Below are 17034 nucleotides of genomic sequence, written 5' to 3'. Positions count from 1 at the left end.
CTGCTGAAACCAATGATTTATAAAATGCCTTCACATTCTTGAGTGAGTTCACACTATCACCTCCAGGCACTGCACTGAGGAGGCTGAGGAGTGGATGGGAAACGCAGATCTGATAGCTGGTGTTTGTCTCTGGAAGGAAAAAAAAAGAGGCAAAAAAGGGCCATTAAATTAAAGGGCCAACAGAAAAGTTTCCTGCTGTGCCCCAGAGTAAATCTGTAGTCGGGGAAGCACTTTCTAGTAAACAGGAGAGGTACGTGGTTACAGTGGGTTTTTATTATTACGCACTGCCATTGTTTTCCATTTTCATAAGATGCAATTAATGTAATCATTTTAGAGTGTCTCTAATCATCACCTCCCACCTCCCTCACTCGTACTTGAGGCAAGGGGATCCGCTGCAAGCCACACTCTGGAATGAGGAGGCGGCACCTCGCTCCTGTCACTGGCTAAAGGAGGCACAAGGAAAAGACAGGGGTGCTGTGGGGGAGCCGAGTATTTTTCTTCTCTCCCTGGCCTTTGCAGAAGGCATGGCCGGCTCCCCAGCCCCTGCCCGCGTGAGCCCCTCCTTGGGCTCACTGCCACGTCTCACAGCGCTCCTACCACTCGCTCGCAGAGCATCCAGACCTCTGTCCCTGTTATTTTTCTACTTCTGTGCTTTACTTTTCAAATCCGAGCTGTACCAGAAGGCTCTTTGACAGCTGCATCCCCATCTGAAAGCCTGCTGGAGTTTGGGGGGGTGTCCCCACCTGACCAGCTTTGCAGTGCAGACCACCTGCAATTTTCCCACATGTTGTATACCTCAAAGTCCTTAAAAATCAGGAAATTGGCTTTCAGGAAATTTCCAGCAGCAGAATGCAGAGAGCTCGCCGTGTCCCCCGTGCCATACAGAGGGGAGCCAATTTTACCGTACAGCAGAGCATGCCCGAGCTTGAGCTGCAGCCGAAGGGAAGAGGCGAGAAGCGGGAGAGGATGGGGAGCAGCTTGATGGACGGGGGTAGCTGTGGTTTGGAGGCAGGAGGGGAACCCCACAGATTGTTGTGAGGGAAGGCTTAGAGCACTGGTATGGTAGAGATCCACAGCTCAATTTAGAGCGACAGTAAAAGGGGCTGCAAAGGATATGACAACCCGAGCAAAGACCTGAGGGGTGAGGCAACCCGGTGTTAGCGAATCCAGATTTCTGTCTGGCGTGGCCTTGAAGGATGCGTTTGCAGCAGGACAGAGAGCCGTCCACGGTTAGGAGCAGAGAGAATTAAGGATCATCCCGTGTACAATATAAATGTAAGTTGTTATTACTACTATTGCTATGTCAGCCGTAAACTGTTCCCACGAGAACAGAGATGCAACATCATTGAAAAAGAATGTCTTACTGTGAAATGGGCAGCAGAAACACTGTGGCATTATCTGCCGGGTAATGAATTTACCTTGGTGACAGATCATTATTCCCTCCTGCAAATGAACCAGATGAAGGACAGGAACACAAGGATAACTCAGCAATACTTTACAGTATTTTACAGTCTTCTGAATCAGAAAAAAAAACCCCAAAAACCCAACCAAAAAAATCTTATCACAACAAGTAGCTGGATAAAAATGTAAGGGCAGGGAAGCAGAGGTACTGCCTGTGGCAAGATATGGGGAAGAAAGCAGATTTTCTTTCAGGTCTATGCTGACATGGTGTATGGACTTTTAAGGCTTGGATGTCATCCACCTAACATCAGGCATTAAAATGAAACAGCAGCTATGGACCTAAAATCCTCACTCTCCCTCTGTGATCAGCAGAGATGCTGGGTCTTCTGGGAATCCATCTCTCTCTTTGCTGAACCCCAGGGAGGTTTAAAACTGAGATATTTCAGATTAATGCTGTAATTGCTCTGGACCTGAGATCCTGCTTTTCAGGGAAGTCACCCACCCCTCCCCTGCTCATCTGCAAAGCCAGAGTACACGGAGTTGGCTGCAAGAGCAAAGGTAGCTCCAGCAGGACATGTTGGCGTGGTTGAATGATTTCTTCGGGGTAGAAGAGTGGGCAGTGTCTCTGCTGCCCACGTGTACTTTCTTCTCTTTCTGTTTTTCTCTTGACTTCTACCAAAGGGGAGTTTCTCAGATAAATTATCGTTTTAGAGAAGTGTTTATGTGCTCTGTGAAAGAATGTGCCTAGGGATGGGCATGCTGGCAGCAAGGACTTCCTCCTCAAGTCTTCCAGGGAAGTTTTGTGCTAAACTGCCCAAATGAAGCCATTATTCAAAAGTAGAAATGTTCTGTTCCATTTCTTGTTTTCATTCTTTTATGCGTCTAGGGACTAAACTGCTGTGAAAAAGAGCCCATTCTCACAGGATGTCTTGCCTAATTTTGCAGACAAGAGAGGTTCAGCTATTCCAATTACGATGAGATAAGAATCAGAAATGTTGGGATCACATCCATCCTGAGTTGAACTCTGAGTCTTCCAAAATCCATCCATCATATTTTTTCCTTTATTTCTGTATTTCAGTAATGCAGGCAAAGAAGGAACAGAGGAGAAATGGATGTTTATGCATTATAAACCATAATGGATGGGTTTCCTTTTTACTGAGTTGCTTCAGTTTAACGTAAAGGTCCCTCTGAGTGGAATTCCTTTTCTATTCTCATTCTTTCAGCCCACTCGACTGCTGCTCATCAGCAAAAAGTCTGCTTGTCATGTAGTCAGTCGCGGTACTGCGCCTCCTATTTACAGGCAGAGTACTGTTAGAACCAGCCTGGTGGCTGTCACAGGGCAGGTAAGCCAGGCTGCTATGCCTGCTAGCCCCTGTGGTATCTTCAGATTGTCCAAATCCATGCGGATAGGGCATTTGACATAGGGATTCCACCCCACTGCCACATCTCTGCGTCCCTGAGAATTGCACTGTGGCACACAAGACTGCTGGGGAGGAGTAAGAGGGCCTGGAGAGCTCAGCCTTCTACAGTGGGAAAAGGACGGCAAAGGCCCAGCTGACCAACCCAGCCTCTAGCAACAGATTCATCTTGGGACCTCACCTCTACGCCAAGAGCGTGTCTGAGTTGCTGGAGGTAGCCTCCTGGGGTGAGACATCCCACTGTTGTCATCCCAGTTCTTTGAGGCACCTTCCTTGGAACCGCCCTATCTGCCACCCATGGGATGAGCACATGGATTTAGATAAGGACCAAGAAGGTCCCTCTCTGCCCCTTCTGTTTACTCTGTTAATCTTGAATCCCTCCCAGTACACTCACAAGAAGTGAACTCGGAGGCCCTCTTTGGGCTATATTCGGAGCAGATTTCACAGAGAAAGTAAGTCCAGTCTGTCCTCGTGCCTGACCTTGGCCTGAACCTGGGGAAGTGAATGCCCCTGTCACACCAACGTGTGTCTGTAGAAGTACAGCAAACACAAGCGGGGGTCACTGGCCCTCTCTGTCGTACAGTCCCAGGCCAGGAGTCTAGAGTTTTGGGCTCTCCGCCCAAGTACTTGTTAATAAATGTCCATTCGTAGTCTGTACAGGAATGTAGACAAGGCATCCTGCCCTACAAAACACAAGCTTAGGATTAACCAGAAAGAGAGTCCCAGTCACGGTGCAGAGCTCTGCTGCTGGTGTCCACATCCAGCGGTCACTTCCCGCTGGACTTGGGCTGCCAGTCTGGGACATGGCTGCGGGGATTATCCACTGGTAAACTGTGGGTTCTCCACCACCATCTGTAAGCACACTTGCCTGTCTAATCCCAAGTGCATCAGTCCTTGGGGAGGCAGTCAGGAAGTCTACGGGGCTTCCTCATCAATACTTGGAGGCGGCAGAGACCCAGCATAGCCCGAGCAGAGCCTGGGCTGAGACAGGAGGGCCTGCATCACCCAGGGGAGGGGCTGGCACGATGAGGGGTGACATGTTCCGTGTGGAGACTCGTTGATGCCTTTGCTAGTCATTCCCCCCTTTCGTTCTCCTCTGGAAATGTCCTGTGTTGCTGTGGTGAAGTTGGCGCAGACCTTGGTGGCCACCCAGAGGTTTTGTGCTAAAGGTACTTTGCTAAAGGGGACAACCCCTTCAGTTCCCAGCCCTCGGTCCGTAGAGCCTCCTCGGAGAGGGTGGCACTGCAGTGGGTGCCGCTGTGCTCCCTGGACAGCAGCTGCAAGCCCGTACGTGTGAGGTGTGCAGTGTTTGCCTACAGTGCCCTCATCTGCAGCCTTCAGCATCAGGTTTTGTGCTCCAGGTCCTCTGCAGGCTTGAGCACAAGGTCTGTGCTTCCAGACCCATCCCTTCCTGTCCTCCCTGCCGGGAGTGTATCAGGGCTCTGTGCCGGAGCCTTGCCTCGGTACCCTGCGCCCAAGGGGAGACCGCCCCGGTGAGGTTCTCCTCCTCTTCCATGCCGGGGCCTCAGGGTGGCCCCAGCCGAACTTCAGCGGGCTGGTAATGCGGGCAGTCAGGGACGGTGTGGTCATGCCGTGACTAGAGGAAAGTCTCTTTCCTGCCCAGCCACAAGAATAACTAATGTGTAAACCTGGTGGAAGTCAGCCTCGTGGGGACTGGAAGTTACCAAATTTAGGAAATATGTGTCCCGTGCAAAGAGCAGAGGAGTAGCAGCCTTCTGGAGAGACAACTCCATGTGATACAGCGGAAAGGACAATAGGTAACGAGAGTGACATGATTTGCTCATTGTCAATTTATTGTCAGTTGAAGGTTGCTCGCTGGTGGTGACAGCAAAGGAGGTGCAAAAGTGACTCCGAAGGGAGAGGGAAGCCCGTGGGGAAAGGTGGAGCTGGCTGATCTTTGCGACTTGGCTTCCATGCCCAACATCCTTATTTTCGCGTCTCATTTATACTATAATCTTCAGCAGACACTCCTGCAGCTCCCACCGTTGTGGTGGCCAGCCGTGGTCTTTGAGAAGTGCCTTGGTGTGAAGAGGGAGCAGTGCTGGGGGGAGGAGGAGAGGAACGAGCTGAGGAAGTTGACGGGGTTTGTGTCCCTATCTCCAGCAAAGAAGGGCAGGAAAGCACCTTGCCCAACCCTGGCCCCACCAGCCCCTCCTGGATGCTGGGCTTTTCTAGAGAATTCTGCCACACGCTCTGAATATGAGAATTAATCCTATAACTATAACGTGCACATTTTAAAAAAGCCCCAACAACTCTTTTCATAGTCCCCTAACTCTGTGCCCACAGGGCGTCAGACTCCCTCGGTTCCGCTCCGAGCGTGCCTGCAGAGTAACCTTGGAGGGCACACGTAGCTGCCGCCAGCCGAGGGAGGGTTTTATGGATCCTAAAATAATCACAGCATCCCTGAGTCCAGTTGTATAATTTCTTGGCAATGTAGTAATTAAAACTTGATATTTACACACAGCGCTTATTTAAACTTAAGAGTTATTTAAAAGAACCTGCATACTTACAATAACGGTACATCATGGCTTTATTGAGGGCCGTGTTTTTCATGCAGATTGAATTCTCAAGCGCTGTTATTAACATAAACGAGCCCACGGCTTTATGTTCAGGACTGAATACTTCCAGGGCACCTGAATCATCCTGGTATTTCATGTCACCATCTAAAATTATTTTTAAAATATGACATGTTTTTAACTGGCTGTATCATGGCAATTAGAAACCGGTCCGTGTTTACTGGGAACACAGAGTCCAGCAGCGCCGGGTGTTTGATGTGATGAATAGTGTTAGGAGCTCAAAGAAAAGTCAGATGCGTGTCGACGCTTATCAAAGCTGTTCTGCTGCTCAGAATGACTGTTCGTGATACTTGTTTCATGATAAACTTCCTCAGAACATGATGTTACTGGAAAAAAAATGATCCACTCTGAGAAATAGGCAGGTGACACAGTTGAGTCAGCAGCTTGCAGCAGTGACACAGGCTTACGTTTATAAAAATCCCCTCCGAACTTTTGTGCGCTGCGTGCGTGTGTCAGAGCCCTCAAAGCTGTCGCCACAAAAGCGTCCCGTTTCTTGTGTTCGCTTGTAGCTGTTTAAACTCACAAAAACCTTCCCACCGCCCTGACCAAGAGGTGGATTCCTGGGCTTAAAAGTCTCAATAGTCACAAAACTTTCCTCTTTCATAAGTAATTCACCGTATAAATGTCAGCGTCTCCAGTGACCACCAATACCTCTGGGGAAACGCTCAAGGTGGAAAAAGAACAGAGCGCTGGGGAAACCAGCAAGGCCCACCTCCCGTACGAGAGGGTTTAATTACTGAAGTTGCAAGCCTTTCCTCGTGCATTTTTCATAGGTGGAAAGTACCTCATGCTGCGTTTGAAATATCAACTGGATTTAAAAGAAGGCTTTGTGCTTCACCGTGGACCTTTCTTAGCCTCCTGCAGATGGTCCCTATTGCTGAAAAGAGACATGACTTGTGAGACGGGGAGACCTCCGTGCTGCTTTTCCGTGCTGCTCTAATCCTGCTTTATACCCATAAAGGACTTCAGTCCTTAAGCCTTTACCCTCTTTCTCCTAAATATTAAAATTATTTTCCTCGGTGTCATACCGTATTAAAGCCGAATGAAAATGGGTTTAACAATTGCTGGCATGGGGCTTCTGTACAGCATGTGTGTCACAAATCATGTCACTTTTCAGCAATAGGGCTGCTGCCAGCGGGAGGCTCAGAAATGCTCATGTTAATCAAAAATTTTAATTTCAAATCAAATTGACAGTTTACACATGGTGAGAAATGCTTCTCGCCATGTGATATTTCAGTATGCTACACTGGGCAAAATGGGTGCACTTCCCTGTTAAGAATTTTGACTGCGGTATCTGCAAATTTATGGGTTTCAGTGTATTGGGTATGGTGAGTAGTTGATCTGAGGGAGCCCCTTGGAGAATAGGAGACAGAAGGGTTTTCATGCAGGCTGGCACTGGTGAGCCGCTGTTGGCACATGCTGCTGGAGAAATGACAGGTATTCAATAAACATCACTATGGTTAAGAGGAAGATTTAAAGGAGGGAGGGGCTGCTGTGCTATAAACAGGATTTGAAACAAATGTGCTTATTTCAGTCCGTGATTAGTCTGAATACCCAAGTATTCCACACCAGTTTTTAGATATCCTTACATTTATTTTCACACTGATGTTCTTCACACAGCATCAACAATAATATTGATGGCATTAATCCTGTAGCTAAATTCTGGTTGGAAGTCGTGTAAACCCAAGTAAACTCTGCACGTGCCGAGGCACGCTCCATGGAGGCGAAGACCGGGACGTGGCTGCGCATCGCGCTTACGGCGTGCAGCCCCAGCGTCCCCTCCTGCTAGCCCTTGCTCCTGCCAGCAGCTCCCTAGAGGTCAGTGGACAAAATTCAGGAGGCAAAACTTCCGCTGATACTTGAGGAGTACGCGGGGCAAGAACAGTTGATGGAGCGTTGGCCCCAGACAAGCGAGTGGTAGAAACTGGGGTTTCCAAGCTGTACCAGAAATAGGATGCTGACATAAAAAAAGACCAGATGGGAAGAAATTTTCCTTACGTTACTCTCTTTAGGAGCTTTTTCAGCTCTCTAAGGGGTCCTGAGGTTAATGCGAAGCCTGGCTCGTGACACTGGGGCTTTGGTGCAGGGGGAAGGGAAGGGGGACGGCGGTACCCCCCTTCTGTCTCCCCCTCCAGCGCCCGTGTTTGTCATCCGCCTCCGAGGGAGCACATGCCGGCAGACCCCCGGGAAGCTCGGGGAAACCGGGTGCTTTCTCTGGGCTCATTTGGACGTTGAGTCACGCTTCGATCTGCGAAGCTGAACTGGCACTATCGCCGCAGACCTTGGAGATACAGCTGTCATGGCTCTTGTAACCAGGGCTGATACGAAAATACGGAGATAAATAACGCCTTCATGTTATTATTTTCGGGGAGGCAGGCTTTTCTTTTTATTACTCTTTTTTATTGTTGGACGCCATAAATATTCCAGAATGATTATCCCAGAGTAGATTTCATCTCGTTTACTTCGAAAGGCTTTTGAGGAGTGCATTATTTTATAAGCTGCCAAATGAGTATGACCGTTTATAATGATTTTTCTTCTTTTCTTTAATATCTGCTTTTTGGATTGAGGACCTGAAACAGAAATATGCTAATTTAAGACATCTGTTGTTTTTCAAGCTATAGGCGCCTATCGGTATTAATGCAGTTAGTTTATTTATCGAATTTGGTATACGGTAGGGAGGGAGATTCTTCGTTTTTATCACTGTATCAAAAAACTGTATTTAACTGATTTCTCACCGCACGAGTACCGAAAATACCCTGCAATGTTAGGAGTCATCAGAAACGAAAAATCATACCAGTCATCTTAGATCTTGGAACGATTTCCATTGCACAAGGTTCTTAACGTGAACTTGAAGGGCTTTCAGTGCTTCAAGATCATCTTTGTCTTCAAGAGAAAGGAGCTATCTTTGTGTGCTCCGGTTGGACAAAACCTGACATGATGGATTCCGATCTGTCATCGCTTCATTAACGCTAATAAGTTGCCATTAATTCCACTACCTCTGCACTTAAATGCGGAACGAGCTGCATGTCCCAAGCGCGGACGCTGCTGGGGATGCGCGCAGGATCAGGCTGTTGGTGCCGCAGCCGGCCTGATGCCACGTTTGCTCGGCTCCACCTTCATTAATTTGGTACCCAGCCTCTGGAGCGCAGTGTGACACCTCCTGAAGTCATAATTAGGCATTGTCACTGTGAGAGGTTCTAAAATGGCGTGGGTATGGAAGGTGTGTGACTTCCTGTCCGGATTCCCCTCGGGAGAACATCCATTGTGGCGGGTCAGGTGGATTCCCCAGTGAAGGCCCCAGAATCCTTTCTCCGAGCCATCTCCCAGTGCCTCGAGGTGCTGATTCCCGGTGACGACTGTGACCAAACGGCGCGGAAACGGAGCTGAACTGAGCACTGGGATCAGAAGTGCACCCGGGAGAATCAGCAGTGCTTCCCGATTTTACTGCCTGCTAGATGCAGGCATTTCGGCCAAAACCCAAAAAGGGAAATCATTTACCAGCGGTTTTGCATATTAGGAAGGGTTAACAAAACTTTCATTATTACAGCCTATTAAGCCAGGACCAGGAAACAATTTCTAATCAACACTCAGATCTGGGCAGGGATTGTGCAGCCTTTTGTAGGAGGCCTCAGATCTGTGTTCTCTATTCTCACATGCTCACTTCCAGCTGTTGTCATTGAAATCCCACATAATCTCCCCGGGTCAAAGGGCAGTCATCCATGACTGCCGCTGTTAGGAGGTTATGCTGATTTCTGTTGTCAAATATTGGCCCTTTTCTCTTTCAATCACTCCCATTCTACTTTTTTTAACAAGAAAGAGCCAGCCTAGAATTGTACTACATGACTTTAAAGTCTTAAAAGTGTTCCTCTATTGTACTAACACGACATGCCCTGGACGGTCTAATCCATCCTGCTATGGGCCACAAAGAAAGTTCTAGGGCTTCTTAAAAGCTCAGCCAAAGGCAGGTAGGCGAGCCGGAGAGAATAACGGCCTGTGTGACATGTGGCCCGGCAGTTATTTCCTAAGAAAACCTGTAATTTGGCCAAGGTGAGCTACTGCTGTGGCATTAAAATTAATTTGGAAATAACAAGCCAAAATAGAAGCGGGAGCATTTGTCAGGGAACGAGAGAGGTTTCTCTATCACCTTTAATGTGTAATATCTTGCTTAACTCTTCTGTAAAAAGCCCATGAATTTAAAATGTGGTATAATTTACCATTAAAGGTTTATCACTTGCAAAATTGGGGAATGTATTTTGTACAAAGCAGTTAACATGAGGCCCTTGTGCCAGCTCTGGGGATGGGTATTTGGGGTCCGTTGGCCAATGCAGACGTCGCTGCAGTTGTGTGTGGTGTTGCACCCTGTGGGCAGCTGCCTCCTGCTGCCTGTCCTCTGCAGGGGGAGACGTTCCCCGGCCTGTGGCACCTGGGAGAGACCTCTCCTCCGTCTGGGTAGGTCTGTTTAGATACCAGGTTGTCGTGCACAGTTTGGCCCCATGGATCTACCTTTGCATTTCCAGCACGGGGTAGTGACCAAGTATATTCAGTTTGGCCCTCTCACGACAGGACAGACCCTGAGGGGCTGGAGCGTGTGCGGAGAAGGGAACGGAGCTGGGGAAGGGGCTGGAGCACAATTCCTGTGAGGAGCGGCTGAGGGAGCTGGGGGGGTTCAGCCTGGAGAAGAGGAGGCTCAGGGCAGACCTTATCGCTCCCTACAGCTCCCTGAAAGGAGGGTGCAGAGAGGGGGGTCGGTCTCTTCTGCCAAGGGACAAGTGATGGGACAAGAGGAAACGGCCTCAAGCTGTGCCAGGGGAGGGTTAGATGGGATATCAGGGACAATGTCTTCCCGGAAAGGGCTGTCAGGATTGGAAGGGGCTGCCCAGGGAGGGGGGAGGCCCCATCCCGGGAGGGGTTTCAGAGCCGTGTGGACGAGGTGCTGAGGGACAGGGGTCAGCGGTGGGCTGGGCACTGCTGGGGTAACGGTTGGGCTGGGTAGGCTTAAGGGGCTTTTCCAACCCAAACGGTTCTGTGACTCTGTGACGTCCTGGTGAACTCCACTGCTGTTGCCCTGGGCAGGGTGAGTGGGTAGAAGCACTTGGGCAGCTGGTCTCAGCCCAGGGTGCTCCCCCCGGCCCCCCACACTTGCCGAGCGGCAGACACGTCCCAGAAGCGGGGCACACCTTGCCCCCCACGAGCATGGGGCACACAGCCGCTGTGCCGGGCTGCCTGCGTGGCTGCGCAGGGGGATGTGTTTCTGGGAGGGGATGCAGGCTGTGGCTGCCTCAGCCCAGGCTTAATAAACTGACGGTCCAGTTAAGCGGAGTGTAAATGTTAGGAAGGTCTCGGCTGAAGCACGCCTATTCTGTCCCTTCCTTTTTGCTGGTCAACGCGGATTAGGACTAACTGTCACTCCCATCCTCCTCAGCCCGTGCAGCCACCAACCTTCCGGGAGTCCTCGGGGTGATCCGGGTTCCCCCTGATAACATCCCCTCGCTCAAGGCCTGCATGTGCCGTGTGATACAGACATTAATTTTCTAATCAATGTTATTGCTCCACATTGTTTGTGAAACACGGGATTATCTAGAGGATAAAACCAAAAGGAATCAAGTTGCACTTTGAGCAGAGAGGGCTTTTCTTTTAATCAGGTATTTGGTTAAGATAATAGGCTTGAGACCCTAATTGATTATTACTATTTTAAGGTTTTAAGATGGCTATGTATAGTAAGATGCTGAACATGACAAAGGCTTTAGAAATGGCTTCAGTGCTAGTCTGCGGGACTTGTGCAATTTCAAAACACTGAAAAGGAATCAGAGTCTCCCAAAAAACTGTTCTCCAAAGCTTCATACAATGCCACTCGGACTGTAGTGGAAGAGAAATAACGGGATTTGGACTTTTTCATCTTCAAAGGAGTAACTCTGGAGTTGTTTAAGCTTGGATTTCAGGAACTCAGTTGTATCTCTGTTTAGAAAATACCTTGTGTATTTATGGTGCAGCCTAACGATTTTATTATAAAAATAATACTGTTGGATTACACAAGGAAGCCTGCTAATTAAATAACAATAATACCTTGAGCACCTTGAAAACATCTCCTGATATTCAATTAAGGAACAATAACTCGGTGAACTTTAACCTATAGACCATACTCAGACTTTCTACATAAAAGTAATTGCATCAGTCATGATTTTCTCAAGCTACAACACAAGCTGTTGATTGGTAGCTCAACGTCTGAGACTCCTTTTTACAGCATTAATTGGGAAAGCAGACAATACTCTCCCTGTAAGCTAGATTTTAGGACGAAGGTTAGTTGCCTTTGTACACGTTTACTCATTGAAATAGGAATGTTTGCTTAATAATTCAAAACAAATAGCATTAGACAACAAGTCCTAATCCTGATTTCTCCTCTGCCAGTGTAAATTAAGAGAAAATTAGGTGAAACTCTATTTGATAGAAAGACTTGTTTAAAACTTCTTTGAGATCAGAATTAGGCTCCAGCAATTCAGGCCTTTTCTTCTGGCTTCTTCGCTGGGATGAAAAGAAGACTATGGAAATCCCGTTATGTATTTTCTCCCCAGTTAAAGCAGTCATCAAGTTATGGAAAAGCAGTTTTCGTGTGGTACTTGTTACGGTAGTGCTGCAGCGCGGTTTTATGCTACACCAAACGCGCAACTGGGTAACGGCATATGATTTATCAGTTAGTATCAATTCTATTTCGTCTTTTTAGCCCGAGTTTTTTCCCCCCTTGGGGGGTCATGCTGGTGAACCGAAGTGAGGTCTGGTGTAACGAGCTAACTCTGAGCTGGACCTAGACTTGGGTTGAAGGCAGTCGTTCAGCAATGTAGTTAAATGCCTGCGTAACTCGGTCAGCCCGTCGTTATTTGGCAGGGCAAATGAGCATGTGCTGTAGTCAAGCAGGTGATTAAAATTAAGCACGTGCTCTGACCCCTTTGCTGAGTCAGGGCTGCCTTGGCCAGCCAGGTGTCTTAATTCATACCCAGAATTTCACTGAATGGGCTCTGTTAGTTTATTACAAGTGAGTAAAAATTCTCGCATCCTCATTTTGCACACCAGCATCTGACTGTCGCACGGAGCTGCGGCGATAACCAGATCACAGGCAGCACTTTCAGCGTCCTGGCTGAGGGGTCTTCAGCAAAAGGATCGCAGTGCACGCATTTCAGTAACGTGCCGTACGACGAGTACGCCTTGCAAGCTTGCAAGAGGTTTAATCATCTTTTCAGTAAAGGAGCTCGTTAACACGAACATCTGCATATGGAATTGCTTGGCTTTACCTATTCTTTTCTCACTCAGAATTAAGTGGAACAGCCAATTGGTATATTTTTTCATTTTGACCCCTGTTAATGGGCACAAAATGTTTACTTCACATATTTTGTCAACCCTGCTATTTACTTCCCAGTCATTCTTCTTTTGCACCTGGCTTTTGTGCTGTTACTCTCATTTTCTTGTCGCACTGTTATCACAGCTCAGCAAAAGCGACAGTCTTAGGCCTGGATTTTGCAACCTGAACCATCCAGGCAAACCTTTAAACTCTCGTGGAGCTCGACTGAGCTGGGAGCTTGCAGCCCGACGGCGCATCGCGCTGAGGTCAAGATACAACTCTAAGCCAAGGGCACTGCTTTTATGGGTATCAATTATTAATGATTGGCGAGATGCGCCCCCGATTTCCTAATGTTTATAAGTAAATAACAAATTGGACAATTGTGAAATTCACCCTTCATTTGAGAAATGTTTATTTTCAGTATTGAGGGATGAAAATTTGATCACTCTCGTTGCGCGCTGTTGTGTAACTGTTGCTATTCCATGTACAGGCAGGAAATGTTCCTACAGAAGTCAGTGGAGGTTGCTGGAATACCCAGCAAAGTAAGAACAATGAAGTTAGCGGGCCCAAGCTCCCCTCGTCAGCTCTTCTCATGGCCTGTGGGACCCTGAGAGCTCGGATGGATTTACAACCATTCTGCGGCGTTTCCATTTCTGGTTTTACCCGTGTTTGCTAAGTTAAGGTCAGGCAGGTAGCCATGCCACCGTGTTTTATTGGATGATCACAAAGGGCTCTAGACTTTCCCCTAACAAATCTGCCACGTGTCCCACCGTAGCTGTGAGTTGGTTTTCCCTTCCGCATTTCAATTCCAGCCGCACTCTCAGCGCGACAGGAGCCCGCCTGGGCGATGCAGGTGGAAGTGGACACCGGAGCAGAGCCCGTGTGGCGCACGGTGAAAAACCAACACGTGGCAGATGTTCGTGGTGTTGCTGGATGCCGTTCTGGAAGGTGCTCGGGTACTGCCATGACGAGCGCGGTATGGGAAGTTACGTCGCGTAGACTGGCTTCCCTGCGAAGGGCTCTGCGGAGTAGTAAGCGTCCTGGCCCTCATCCAGCAAGGCACTTAAGCATATGCTTAATTTTAGGCACATGAGTGGTTTCAGTGAAGACCTGAGAGAATTATTTTTAATTCACAGATCATTTAATTCAATAGGCAGGTCTGCTGCAGCATATGAAAAGTAGATCTTCATATTAAAAATACTTGGGAAATTGTCAACGAACAAACGTTGGGTATGGCCAGCAACCATCTCTAGAAAGCAGAACGATGTAGTCATCACCTTTATTATGGTAAAATAGCAAGCAGATTAGGCAAAAGCGTGTACAATTACCTGGAAGCTATTTCTAAGTCGAAAATAAGGGAAAATAAAAGCTCGTAAGAACGTTTTTCATTTGAAGTAGAGAAAAATTTATTCTCTCGATGTAAATAAAAACCTTGTTTGCAGATTGAGGAATTTGTTTGTGTTGAATTCCAGCATCAATTTCAATATTTTATAGTACATTTATCTACAGCTGGAGCATGACAGATTTGTGTATATTTATATGTTTGTGTACATAATACATATGTATACACACATACACGAGGATGCCCAAAGATATACATACACACAGTTTGGAAACTCATCGTTATTGCTGAAGTATAAAAACATGCCTGATGCAGAAAGTTGTCTGGAGTCTGTTAGCTGAGCGGCTGCGTTCATCTGGCACCGTGGGATCCTCACCCAAACGGGGAAGGGCAACCCTGCGGGAACAGAATCGAGGAGGGCTTGGCTGGAGATGAACGGCTGACCTCCCTCCGGATCTGTCCCAGCCCTTTCCCCGGCACGTTCCTTGACACGTCACTCTCTGTCGCCCTGCACACTAGATGTATTTCTTTTACTTCCCATCTGCAGGTAGAAATGGCCGTGGGCCGTGTTGGGTTTTTAAACGACCCCGAAAGAAAGGCAGGAGAACACACTCGGCCTGCGTTAGTCCTCTTGCTCTGGTCACGATGGGAAGGTGCACACGTATTGCCGTGATGAGCACGGGGTACGGTAGGATATAGGGAAGTTGTGCTGAGTCTGACAGCGAGCGACGGAGCAGATGGTGCCCCGCAAAACATTCAGTAATATACGTGTGCGTGCGCTGGAATCAGTGACTCTAAGTAGGACAGCCTAAAAAGGTATGCCACTTATCCTGTGGACAAGTAGGACTTTGCCGTTCTTTTCATAATCTCTTTATCCTGAGATTTCTCCTCTGACCCTGATTTCAAAAGCAGGAGGTCAGTCTGAGCGCCTAACGGCACATCTCTAATTGAAGCCCAGCTACGGCCGCGTGAACTGCCCTGTCCCACTCCCCACGCTCGCCCTGCGTTGCAGCCCGAAAGCTGCTCCTTTTGTAATTGATCATACCCGTGAAAATTAAATGAACATTTGGTGGTGGGCATGTTTGCAGAGAAGGAAAATACTGTTACGTAAAGTGTAATTCCATTTTGCTACCAAGTGCAGCGGCGTTCCTTGCACAAGGGAGGCGAGCGTGGAAGCGTGCGCTCTGGTTCCTGAAGACAGTCCAAAGCTCCCAGTTAGCAGTTTTCTTACGGAGAGGTTTATTTTTCCTTTTGAAGGCTAGGTTTAAATGTTAGGGATTTTTTTTTTCTTTTTGGTGGGAAAGTCCTTAATTTAATTTTTTTTGTACAGCAGCTATTTTAAGATTTCCCCAGTGTAACCTTAGAAAATGAAGAGTACATCTTTAAATCTTGTTTTGTTTGAATGAATGGGTAGATAATCCTGATCAGATGTTTCTTTAGAGAATAATGTTTAAAACGATTATGGAACTTAGCTGTCCTGTCTGCTTCCTAGGTACAGTATTTTCATTTCAATTGTGAAGTCATTAGGGGTCACCCAAGGTAACCGTTTATTAAAATAGTCCTCTTTTGTTTCAGATTTCCTGTTGAGATGCTTTAACATGTAAAAATCTCCCTGCTGATGTGTCATGTTAGCTTTGCTAACCTCCAGATAGAAACCACAAAGCAGCCTACATAGCTGTATGACTAGTTACCCACCTACATAAACAATAATTACTGCTAAGTGGGAAATTAGATGTCACATTTGAAGTCTAAATGAATGTAAAGTATTTGAGAATACTGTCATTAAATGCTTAAAGTTAATCGCAGTTCTCTCCCTCTGTTTGTTTTGTAGGACATTTGGGCTTCCAGGACAGTTTTGTCACATCAGGTGTTTTCAGTGTGACTGAGCTAGTACGAGTCTCACAAAGTAAGTGTCATTTTGCGGCCGGTTTATGTGGTTTCTACAATCCCAGATTTTTTCTTTGATTCTTATCGTGCCCCTTCCCCGTTCAAAAACAGAGACTTTAAAACTGAGAGTCTCTTCTCCCTGCTTCTCGCCACTGGACAGTGTTTATGTGCCAGTTCTTTTAATGTAGGAAAATGAAATAGCTTAATTTTAAAAGTAAATAATTTTATTTCTGCAAACTGGCGGGTGCAGGTGGATGACCTCGTCCGGTACCCAGCTGCAAACGGGCAGGCTCTGTATCAGAGCGCAGATAAATGCCTGCAAAGATAAGCTTAGCCAGCGGATCCCTTGCAGGATCCGAGGGCTGAATTTTAACCAGCCCTGGAGAACTGACGATCTGTGCACATAAGCCGGGGATCTTCTCCCGCTGCTTGGGCACGGTGTGCTCATACATGCCACGCGTGCGTGCGTGTGCACTGCAAACCCATGAATAATGCCAACGGCTCTACCGACTTCAGCCCTGATAACCTCAGTTGTGTCATGACTTCGCAAGGCCTGCGTTTTCCATTAACTCTATGGAATTCTGTCTTCTGGGAGGATTTGTTTTTTGACCTTTAAAGAATGCTAATGCCCCCAGCATGAATGACACGCTGCAGCGTGATCATTACCGGCCTGTCAATACTCACTAGCAGCAGTGAATTAAGAGTACCTGTCACCACCCTCTTCCATTGATCAAAGGTGCATTGACTGTATCGTGCTGTGACATTAGTTGTGGGTGCCCCATCCCTGGGAGTGTCCAAGGCCAGGCTGGATGAGGCTTGGAGCAACCTGGGCTAGTGGAAGGTGTCCCTGCCCATGGCAGGGGGGTTGGAACTGGATGGTCTTTAAGGTCCCTTCCGACGCAAACCAGTCTGTGATTCTGTGATAATCCAGATAGTCCAAGGAAACCGTATGGACACGCCCTTGCAGGGAGACTACGGGTAATCCAGGGCCGTAGGTGCTAGTCCTTCGGGGACCTTCTCTGCAGCGAGTGCTGAGCTGTACAGTAACGCCACCCTGTC

At 47.7% G+C, this 17034-nt stretch overlaps 1 protein-coding gene across 1 annotated transcript in view; it reads left to right on the top strand.

Annotated features, from left to right (window-relative positions):
• NFIA (nuclear factor I/A) overlaps positions 1-17034 on the top strand; it is a gene marked incomplete at both ends in the record, with an annotated part of 86726 nt that overhangs the window by 9632 nt on the left and 60060 nt on the right. Inside the window, one exon of the mRNA XM_010159455.1 lies at positions 15920-15994. Within this exon, the coding sequence (XP_010157757.1) occupies positions 15920-15994 (75 nt within the window). The remainder of the gene's footprint in view (positions 1-15919; positions 15995-17034) is intronic.

This window comes from Eurypyga helias, unplaced genomic scaffold (genome assembly GCF_000690775.1).
Source record: "Eurypyga helias isolate BGI_N326 unplaced genomic scaffold, ASM69077v1 scaffold35829, whole genome shotgun sequence".
NCBI lineage: Eukaryota > Metazoa > Chordata > Aves > Eurypygiformes > Eurypygidae > Eurypyga > Eurypyga helias.
Note: the sequence above shows the minus strand (reverse complement) of the source record. Positions and strands in the feature narration are given on the sequence as shown.